We start from the raw sequence: 11,626 nt of genomic DNA, 5'->3' as shown, positions 1-11,626 counted from the left end.
AAAGAGCTGTGTGCACAATCCTGAGTACACTGAGGCGTCATTGACATCAATGCCAGCCTCATTCAGGTCTTCTTCATAGAAAATCAGATTGCCCTTCACAAGCTGTTGAAAAGCCAGTTTTCCCAGTGACAGAATGCTCTCTTTATTCCAGTGTGGACCTGTCTCTTCTTTCCCAAGATACTTATCATTCTTCTGTTTGGTATGAAACTCCACAAGGTGTGAGTACATCTCAGTCAGAGTCTTGGGCATCTCTTCTGTCTTGTCTGTACTCAACATGTGTTCAAGGACTGTTGCAGAAATCCAACAGAAGACTGGAATGTGGCACATGATGTGGAGGCTCCTTGATGCCTTTATGTGTGAGATGATTCTGTTGGCCAGGTCCTCATCACTGAATCTCTTCTTGAAGTACTCCTCCTTCTGTGGGTCATTGAACCCTCGTACCTCTGTCACCTGGTCAACACACCCTGAAGGGATCATATTGGCTGCTGCAGGTCGGGTAGTTATCCAGAGGAGAGCAGAGGGAAGCAGATTTCCCTTGATGAGATTTGTCAGCAGAACATCCACCGACGTTGACTCTGTGATGTCACAACAGATCTTGTTCTTCTGGAAGTCTAGGGGCAGTCGGCACTCATCCAGACCATCAAAGATGAACAGAACTTTGTACTTGTCGTAGTTGGAGATTCTTGACTCTTTGGTTTCCATTGAGAAGTGATTGAGAAGTGCAATCAAAGTGTGTTTTTCCTTTTTCATCAAATTCAGCTCCCGAAAAGGGAATGAAAATACAAATTGGACATCCTGATTTGCTTTTCCTTCAGCCCAGTCCAGAATGAACTTCTGCACAGAGACTGTTTTTCCAATGCCAGCGACTCCCTTTGTCATCACAGTTCTGATAAGTTTGTCTTGTCCAGTTAAGGGTTTGAAGATGTCGTTACATTTGACTGCAGTCTCTGGTCTTGCTTGTTTCCTGGTTGTTGTCTCAATCTGTCTCAGCTCATGTTCATTATTGACCTCTCCTGTTCCACCCTCTGTGATGTAGAGCTCTGTGTAGATGTTATTGAGAAGTGTTGGGTTTCCTTGTTTAGCGATCCCCTCAAATACACATTGAAACTTCTTCTTTACATTAGATTTGAGTTCACGTTGGCAAATCACAGCAAGCTCATCTGAATGAAGAAATAACACAGAGGATATTAATATTACGTCTGATTTAAAGCCTACAGTATTCTAGGACTGTTATGACATTTTAAATTATAATAATTATTTCGCTCAACTGACTGTATAAATCTTTTCATAATGCATCTCTCTCTCTCTCTCTCTCTCTCTCTCTCTCTCTCTCTCTCTCTCTCTCTCTCTCTCTCTCTCTCTCTCTCTCTCTCTCTCTCTCTCTCTCTCCTCAGTCTCTCCTCTTCTCTCTGTCTAAATGAATCAACACAACACATCCCTGCTGCTACTTGATGAGGTCACTAGGTGTTGTGTTAAGGCTGCTACAATATCACTGAGTTACACAGCTACTTTAGCTGTACTTTAGCTACAGCTTTTAAATGTTCTAAAACAGCATTCAACATGAGGCAGACAGCTCTTACTTTTCTCCAGTGTGTCAGCAAGCTCCTTCTGGTTCATTTTCCTCAGGACGTGCAGTGTGATCTTCAGAGCCCCCTCTCTGGCAATGCTCTCCTGCTTCTCATCTTCAGCATCCACCACTTCCTTATCCTGCTTCTGACTCTCAAAGCCTTCTGGGAGTTCTGGACTAAGAATCCTCTTGAACATCTTCAGCTCGTTCTTCACAAATGTCATAATATTCTCTTCAAGCAACTGAAATAAATCAAGTAAATCAGTTAAGCAAGAGACTAAATGTTGAGTAAAGCTTAAACCATGTATTTAGATCGTAGGTAGGTAGTGTATTTATGTAGTTATTTAGGTAGTTATTGTAGGTTTCCGTAGGCAATTATTGTAGGTAAGTACTGTTTACGTATTGGTTAAGTATTGTTACGGCGGAGACCGGCGAAGCGGAGAACGTTTATTGGTAATTATCTGTTTAGTGCAATGGTGGAGAGTGGTTTCCAATGTTAATGTGCCTTCTAATGTGCTAGCTAGCCAACGTTTAATTTCTTTGCTGCGTTATGAAAGGAACTAGACACGGTCATTAATTATCTGTTTAGTGTGTTAGCTAGCTAGCGGGTAGCTACTGGTATCGATTAGCAACGCTGGTGAGCTGTTTCCAATGTTAATGTAGCCCTAGCCATCGTTTAATTTTTGCTGCGTTATGCGTTATGAAAGGAACTAGACACGGACTTGAATTATCTGTTTAGTGTGCTAATACACTCTTGGCAGTTTGTTGTAACCAAGTATTGATGCTAAATTTTGTGTTAATGGATGCTAGCCTGCAAGTTAGCTACGGCGTCATAGCTAGGCATCGTGGGCTGTTGTGGGTAGTTTCTGTGTCTTGGCAGTGCCGGCTGTAGCACGAAGCGAGCTACCTAGCCGCTTTTTCGAACAGAGTCAGAGTCAACACAATAGCCATTGTGTGCCGGGTGTAGCACGAAGCTAGCCAGCTAGCCGTTCTTCAAACAAAGTCAACACAGTGGCCATTGCTAGCTACCCAGCACGACCAGCTAACTGTACGGTAGTAGCTAAATACAATATAATTGTCCTAGCTAGCCAACGTCTAATCATTGCTGCGTCATGAAAGGAACTTGACACAGACACGAATGATCTGTTTAGTGTGTTATCACACTATTGGTGGTTTGTTGTGACCAAGGGTTGGTGCTATACGGTGTGTTATTGTTATTGGATGCTAGCTTGTTAGTTAGCTATGGTGTCATAGTTGAATAAAGTGGGTTGAGTCTATTCCTTTAAACATTGAACCGCTGTGGTTCACAACAATTCCGATCTCTAAAGGTGGAAGTTGGGAGAGTTTTTGTTCGGGTGGTTCAGTGAAACAATTTTAGTTTCTGAGGTAGAAGTTTTTGGTGAGGGAGGCCCTGCTCTCTCCGCTCCCAGATGCTTAGCTCATTTCTTTCCGATCTCCTCTGCATTTTTGTAGCCATTTGCTACAGCCTGTCATCTATGCCTCTGCCTATCCCTGTTCTCTCCTCTCTGCACAGGCTACACAAACGCACCACACCGCGTGGCTGCTGCCTCTCTAACCTGGTGGTCCCTGCACGCACCACCCACGTGGAGTTCCAGGTCGCAGGCAGCCTCTGGAACTGCCGTTCTGCTGCCAACAAAGCTGACTTCATCCCAGCCTATGCCAACCTCCAGTCCCTCGACTTCCTGGCGCTGACGGAAACATTGATCACCACTGAAAACACTGCTACTCCTACTGCTCTCTCCTCGTCTGACCATGTGTTCTCGCATACCCCGAGAGCATCTGGTCAGAGGGGTGGTGGTACAGGAATCCTCATTTCTCCCAAGTTGACATTCTCAATTTTTCCCCTAACCCATCTGTCTATCTCCTCATTTGAATTCCATGCTGTCACAGTCACTAGCCCATTTAAGCTTAATATCCTTGTCATCTATCGCCCTCCAGGTTCCCTTGGAGAGTTCATCAATGAGCTTGACGCCTTGATAAGTTCCTTCCCTGAGGATGGCTCACCCCTCACAGTTTTGGGGGATTTCAACCTCCCTATGTCCACATTTGACTCATTTCTCTCTGCCTCCTTCTTTCCACTCCTCTCCTCTTTTGACCTCACCCTCTCACCGTCCCCCCCTACTCACAAGGCAGGCAATACGCTTGACCTCATCTTCACTAGATGCTGCTCCTCTACTAATCTCACTGCAACTCCCCTCCATGTCTCCGACCACTACTTTGTTTCCTTTTCTCTCTCGCTCTCCTCCCACACTACTCACTCTGCCCCTACACAGATGGTAATGCGCCGCCGCAACCTTCGCTCTCTCTCTCCCACTACTCTCTCCTCTTCCATCCTATCATCTCTTCCCTCTGCTCAATCCTTCTCCCTCCAATCTCCTGATTCTGCCTCCTCAACCCTCCTCTCCTCCCTTTCTGCATCCTTTGACTCTCTGTGTCCCCTATCCTCCCGGCCGGCTCGGTCCTCCCCTCCAGCTCCGTGGCTTGATGACTCATTGCGAGCTCACAGAACAGAGCTCCGGGCAGCGGAGCGGAAATGGAAGAAAACTAAACTCCCTGCCGACCTGGCATCTTTTCACTCCCTCCTCTCTACATTTTCTTCATCTGTTTCTGCTGCTAAAGCCACCTTCTACCACTCTAAATTCCAAGCATCTGCCTCTAACCCTAGGAAGCTCTTTGCCACATTTTCCTCCCTCCTGAATCCCCCCCCCCCCCCCCCCCCCCCCCTCCTCTCTCTCTGTGGATGACTTCGTCAACCACTTTGAAAAGAAGGTTGACGACATCCGATCCTCATTTGTTAAGTCTAATGACACTGCTGGTCCTGCTCACACTGCCCTACCCTATGCTTTGACTTCTTTCTCCCCTCTCTCTCCAGATAAAATCCTGCGACTTGTGACTGCAGGCCGCCCAACAACCTGCCCGCTTGACCCCATCCCCTCCTCCCTTCTCCAGACCATCTCCGGTGACCTTCTCCCCTACCTCACCTCGCTGATCAACTCATCCCTGACCGCTGGCCATGTCCCTTCCGTCTTCAAGAGAGCGAGAGTTGCTCCCCTTCTCAAAAAACCAACACTCGACCCCACTGATGTCAACAACTACAGACCAGTATCCCTTCTTTCTTTTCTGTCCAAAACTATTGAGCGTGCCGTCTTTAGCCAACTCTCTTGCTATCTCTCTCAGAATGACCTTCTTGATCCAAACCAATCAGGTTTCAGGACTGGTCATTCAACTGAGACTGCTCTTCTCTGTGTCACGGAGACTCTCCGTACTGCTAAAGCTAACTCTCTCTCCTCTGCTCTTGTCCTTCTAGACCTGTCTGCTGCCTTTGATACTGTGAACCATCAGATCCTCCTCTCCACCCTCTCCGAGCTGGGCATTTCCGGCGCGGCTCACTCCTGGATTGCGTCCTACCTGACCGGTCGCTCCTACCAAGTGGCGTGGCGAGAAGTTGTCTCCGCACCACGTGCTCTCACCACTGGTGTCCCCCAGGGCTCAGTTCTAGGCCCTCTCCTTTTCTCCCTATACACCAAGTCACTTGGCTCTGTCATATCCTCACATGGCCTTTCATATCATTGCTACGCTGACGATACACAACTAATCTTCTCCTTTCCCCCTTCTGATAACCAGGTGGCGAATCGCATCTCTGCATGTCTGGCAGACATATCAGTATGGATGACGGATCACCACCTCAAGCTGAACCCTGGCAAGACGGAGCTGCTCTTCCTCCCGGGGAAGGACTGCCCGTTCCATGATCTCGCCATCACGGTTGACAACTCCGCTGTGTCCTCCTCCCAGAGTGCGAAGAGCCTAGGCGTGACCCTGGACAACACCCTGTCGTTCTCCGCCAACATCAAGGCGGTGACCCGATCCTGCAGGTTCATGCTCTACAACATTCGGAGAGTACGACCCTGCCTTACACAGGAAGCGGCACAGGTCCTAATCCAGGCACTTGTCATCTCCCGTCTGGACTATTGCAACTCGCTGTTGGCTGGCCTCCCTGCCTGTGCCATTAAACCCCTACAACTCATCCAGAATGCCGCAGCCCGTCTGGTGTTCAACCTTCCCAAGTTCTCTCACGTCACCCCCCTCCTCCGCACACTCCACTGGCTTCCAGTTGAAGCTCGCATCCGCTACAAGACCATGGTGCTTGCCTATGGAGCAGTGAGGGGAACGGCACCTCTGTACCTTCAGGCTCTGATCAGTCCCTACACCCAAACGAGGGCATTGCGTTCATCCACCTCTGGCCTGCTGGCTCCCCTTCCTCTGCGGAAGCATAGTTCCCGCTCAGCCCAGGCAAAACTGTTCGCTGCTCTGGCACCCCAATGGTGGAACAAGCTCCCTCACGACGCCAGGACAGCGGAGTCACTCACCACCTTCCGGAGACATTTGAAACCCCACCTCTTTAAGGAATACCTGGGATAGGATAAAGCAATCCTTCTACCCCCCCCCCCCCCCCCCACACACACACAGCGGAGTCGCTCACCCCCTTCCGGAGACATTTGAAACCCCACCTCTTTAAGGAATACCTGGGATAGGATAAAGTAATCCTTCTACCCCCCCCCCACCCCCCCCCCCCCCCACACACACAGCGGAGTCGCTCACCACCTTCCGGAGACATCTGAAACCCCACCTCTTTAAGGAATACCTGGGATAGGATAAAGTAATCCTTCTACCCCCCCCCCCACCCCACAGCGGAGTCACTCACCACCTTCCGGAGACATTTGAAACCCCACCTCTTTAAGGAATACCTGGGATAGGATAAAGTAATCCTTCTACCCCCTCCCCACCCCCCCCCCACACACACAGCGGAGTCGCTCACCACCTTCCGGAGACATTTGAAACCCCACCTCTTTAAGGAATACCTGGGATAGGATAAAGTAATCATTCTACCCCCCCCCCCACCCCACAGCGGAGTCACTCACCACCTTCCGGAGACATTTGAAACCCCACCTCTTTAAGGAATACCTGGGATAGGATAAAGTAATCCTTCTACCCCCCCCCCCCAAAAAAAAATTGTAAAGTGGTTATCCCACTGGCTATAGGGTAAACGCACCAATTTGTGAGTCGCTCTGGCTAAGAGCGTCTGCTAAATGACGTTAATGTGCCCTTGAGCAAGGCACTTAACCCCAATTGCTCCTGTAAGTCGCTCTGGATAAGAGCGTCTGCTAAATGACTAAAATGTAAAAATTTAAATGTAAATGCTTTCTCATTAACGAATGATTGACAGATCACCTTTACTTGAGGTAAACAAAAACAAATGTACATAACAGGACCACATACACTGAATATGGAGGCCAGGTCTGTTTGATGACTCTGGGAAGACTGACCACTGAGAATCTCTGACTCTGATCTCTCCTGTTGGTTTCTGTGGACAAAACATCAGATTACATCTCCTCATCCAGGGAGTGCACACACACACACACACACACACACACACACACACACACACACACACACACACACACACACACACACACACACACACACACACACACACAGGGAGGGAATGTTGTGTTAGTTTAATATTGTTTCAGGACTATGAAAATGGAAAAAAGGTTTAGGTTAGAAAAGTCTCCCTCTCTAAACACTATAGGAAGATTCATAGACTTGTCACTCTTCATGGACACACAGCTGGGTACAGTGGAGGCTGGTCTCTCCTGCTTGATTGGACTTCAACACAACAGAGACAAACATTACATCTCTCATCTACTCTGAGCTCAGATGGGGAAACATAAGAAGAGTTTCATTCCAAAACGCTATATATCAATTTTCAGAAATGTTGGTAAATTATATTTTATTGTTTAAAGAAATTATGAAAGAGATTGGTGTGTTTTTTCACTATCTAATCATGGCATGGGATTGTTCAACGACAGACATGTATTTGTTTAAAATCTATCACTTGATGGTTTCATTTCAGACAGACAAATAATCATGTTTTTTTGCAAAATGCTATATATCTGCCTCACTATCAGAAAAATAAGTAGTACTGCTAGGTTTTACGCAGTAATAATATATATCTGCCTCACTCTCAGAGAAATAAGTAGTACTGCTAGGTTTTACACTGTAATAATATATCTTCCTCACTCTCAGAGAAATAAGTAGTACTGCTAGGTTTTACACAGTGTTAATATATATCTGCCTCACTCTCAGAGAAATAAGTAGTACTGACTAGTGATTATTTACCCGGGGTTCAACACCTGCTATAGTCACTATTTAATTGCTCTTCCAAAAGCATCACAGGCCTAATACGAGATATATAGCTAACTAAAGTAATGAGTGACCATTTTAGACATGGGACATATAGTATTTGGTTGCATGCTATTTTATGTCAATCATATTGCTGCTTGTAGCCTATAACTGATGCTTCATGGTCTTATTCTGCCATCTATTGGAAATATTTAGCATTACAAGTTATTAATTTACGTACGGACATTAGTGAGGCAGCTGAAAAATAAAGTGTATTTTTCTTGTTAATTCCTTTGATCAGTCTCAAACCTGCCCCACCTATCCCATGGCAATTGCTGGACTTTCACACAGAGGTTACTAGGTCACCCAATTCAAACCATATTAGAAAAATAACACAAATGTGTCTAAGTAAAAATAAATAAAATAATAACTAATGTGGCTTATTTATCAAGTGTTCTGCCTTGCAATAATAAATATCATAAAATAACTAATAAAAATAAAAAAACAGCAAAACGCTTAGACAGGTTTTGAGTAACAAAATAATACTATAATTGTATTTACTAAGATAATATTATTACTAAAATAGTTTCTAAAAGTGTTCTAGGCTACCCTACCCTAGAATTAGGGTTACGGTTAATGCTAAAATAGGTTATAAGTAGGGTAAGAGTTTCTGTATAGCACTTTGTGACATCTGCTGGTGTAAAAAGGGCTTTATAAATACATTTGATTGATTGTTAGGTTTAGGGTTTATATGGCAAAAAACAGTATGGGTTTATGGCACTCTTGCTCCTCCTTGTGGCCGTATGTGGGTACTACATAACTCATTCATTACATTTACATATTTTTTTTTGCCGGCTACAACAGTCTGGATTCGAACCAGGATCTCTAGTGGCCTTAGACCACTGCGGGAGACCTGACACTTCATGACACTTGCTAGGCTTAGGCTCATAATCTGAGGTAGCAACTGCGTCTGATCTACAAATCCATTAGCTAGACCACCAGATTAGACAACAATCACCCCATTATACCCATTTGGTTTGCAACTCAGTGAACCTGCGCAGCATTCGCTCAATTTGATGCCTATGAACGAAGATTTCGATGCATATCAAATTATCCAGCAGCCATTTAGAAACCACAAGTCGTCAAAAAAATGGTTATTTCTTAATAAAAAAATGTCTTCTGGCTGTTTAAAATCGGCCACATCTTGAAAAAGAGGACAGGGACATGCGTTTTGTTTAGATTGTACACTTTTTTCTTAAAACAAATATGGTTAACCATGACCAGAAAATGTTTAATGTTTGATGGCTATCCGCCAGCCATCGCCTCTAAAACTGTGTCTCACCTCACTATAGGTGACCACAACATGTACTCAGGTGAACAGTGTGCGCGCTCACCAAGTAGCCGTAACCTTGTTAATAATAAGTTACCTGAGGTAAACCTACAGGGTTAACGCTCACCAAGTAGCCGTAACCTTGGTAATAATAAGTTACCTGAGGTAAACCTACAGGGTTAACGCTCACCAAGTAGCTGTAACCTTGTTAATAATAAGTTACCTGAGGTAAACCTACAGGGTTAACGCTCACCAAGTAGCTGTAACCTTGTTAATAATAAGTTACCTGAGGTAAACCTACAGGGTTAACGCTCACCAAGTAGCTGTAACCTTGGTAATAATAAGTTACCTGAGGTAAACCTACAGGGTTAGCGCTCACCAAGTAGCAGTAACCTTGGTAATAATAAGTTACCTGAGGTAACCCTACAGGGTTAACGCTCACCAAGTAGCTGTAACCTTGGTAATAATAAGTTACCTGAGGTAAACCTACAGGGTTAGCGCTCACCAAGTAGCAGTAACCTTGGTAATAATAAATTACCTGAGGTAAACCTACAGGGTTAACGCTCACCAAGTAGCCGTAACCTTGTTCATAATAAGTTACCTGAGGTAAACCTACAGGGTTAACGCTCACCAAGTAGCCATAACCTTGTTAATAATAAATTACCTGAGGTAAACCTACAGGGTTAACGCTCACCAAGTAGCCGTAACCTTGTTAATAATAAGTTACCTGAGGTAAACCTACAGGGTTAACGCAGGCAGGTCTCATTGATAACAATAGTGAAGCTGGCATTGTGACGCAGAACAATGGGCTGGGAATAGAACGTTCTGAAGGCGAGTCGGTGTCACGGAGCTCAATAGAACTAATAGGAGCTGGTAGGGTGAAAAATGCCCAAACATAAGGCCTGTTTTTTCGCGATTACTTCATAACCAGGGACAGAAGGTAATATTATGACACTGGGCTCCATGGCGGATGCAATGAACTAATTTTATCAGAAATAAACGTTGTAAAAAAGGTAACTTGAGGCGCCCCGAAAATAATATTCAAAAGGTTCAGTCCTTGGACACAGAGGGGTTAAACACTAAAGTTACCGTCCATCTAGTGAAGAGGAGAACCGGACAGAGGGATGGTAGGTAGCCAGCATCCGTCAACGAGAGAGGGAGAAGCCCTCCACGGTATTTAACAGGTGGAAGAAATGTGGGGATTTGTTTTCTCATAGCTGGATGTGATGAATAGCTTAGAAGGAATGCATTGGTGATTAAACATAGAAGGTTTGTACTGTACTGATATAAATTGTTTCACATAACAAGCTGTGATTCATGTGAGGAACGTTAGGGGGTAGGATGAGATAAGAATTTGTGTCTCCAAATACTAGACTACACTGCTTCTTTGTGATCTGTGAACCGTCCTTGAACGTAGGTACATAGGGTACAGTGGAACGGTGTCTATGGGAGCTGACTCTACAGGTTGTTATGATAACAACTTATGCCTGACAACAGTGTGCAACAGTGGAGCGCCAAGGGACTGGGACCAGCCTGAGCGCCAGCGATAGGTTGGGCAAGTCTAAACCACGCTCAGTCTCTACCTTGATAGGCCCAGCAGAGGGCGGGAACTAAAACTGTCAGGGTATTTAAAGAACAGCCTGTAACAATGGATCAGTTCTCTGTCTGCCCTGCGTGGTATTTCAGTGAGCCCGTATACGAACCATCATACTTATCATACATACATTTTGCATATAATAAATTTAGCTTGGATTGAATATCTCTTGATTATGTTTTGTCTTATTCCAATACCAGATTTGAATTACGCAATTTCTAACAGAAACAACCAGGGAACTCCATCGGTCCACAAGAAATGCAGGCAGCCGGTGATGATGTAGTGGTAGCTAGGATAACTAGGATGCTGCTGGTAGAGTAGCTAGCTTAGCTAGCTGTACCGACTAGCTTGGATAGCTAGCAGGTCGTTCGTCTGTCCCTCGAGGATGATGACGAATCCGGTGAACCACACAATTAAACAAGAATAGCGAGTGAAAAGGATCTGGCTACACTCATACTGTCACTGACCATTACGCAAAAAAGCAAATTGAACAATAAACTTCGGTCTCAACACTGTAACGAACTCCGTCGTTGTTCCCCAAGATCACCTCAGACCACTCTGAGCGTAACTGGACAATATGCTTGGCGCCAAACCGTACGTGGACGCGGACAGTTCTGTACGGGGACGCAGACAGTTCCAGAACGCGGACATGAGCAGAGCCACACAATAAACTAAACCAAGTCTTTAAAGACGGGTACATTAGTAATATTCATTTTTTATTATGTAAAACAAAAATTATTCGTTTTTTAAAACAATGTTTTGAGATCTAGGCCCATATCCAAAAAGCGTCTCAGAGTAGAAAATGAGTCGTATAAGTGCTGAGAATAAAGCCATTTTAGTCCTACTCTTATGGGTATAAATTAAAGCTATGCATGAAGCCTCTTTATTCATAGGTGTCCCACCTAGTTGGCAGATATTTAGGACACCTCAT

The 11,626-nt window shown here is 45.1% G+C and overlaps 1 protein-coding gene across 1 annotated transcript; it reads right to left on the bottom strand.

The window, feature by feature from the left end:
- Positions 1–500: 500 nt before the first annotated feature.
- On the bottom strand, positions 501–1,791 carry LOC311116615 (NLR family CARD domain-containing protein 3-like; the record flags this gene model as incomplete). Its single annotated transcript, XM_084191678.1, has 3 exons — positions 501–534; positions 569–1,160; positions 1,581–1,791. The coding sequence occupies 3 exons, from the start codon at positions 1,789–1,791 to the stop codon at positions 501–503; spliced, it is 837 nt and encodes a 278-aa protein (XP_084047804.1).
- Positions 1,792–11,626: the final 9,835 nt, after the last annotated feature.

The sequence above is a fragment of the Coregonus lavaretus genome, assembly GCF_964263955.1.
Source record: "Coregonus lavaretus genome assembly, contig: HAP1_SCAFFOLD_228, whole genome shotgun sequence".
Lineage (NCBI taxonomy): Eukaryota > Metazoa > Chordata > Actinopteri > Salmoniformes > Salmonidae > Coregonus > Coregonus lavaretus.
Note: the sequence above shows the minus strand (reverse complement) of the source record. Positions and strands in the feature narration are given on the sequence as shown.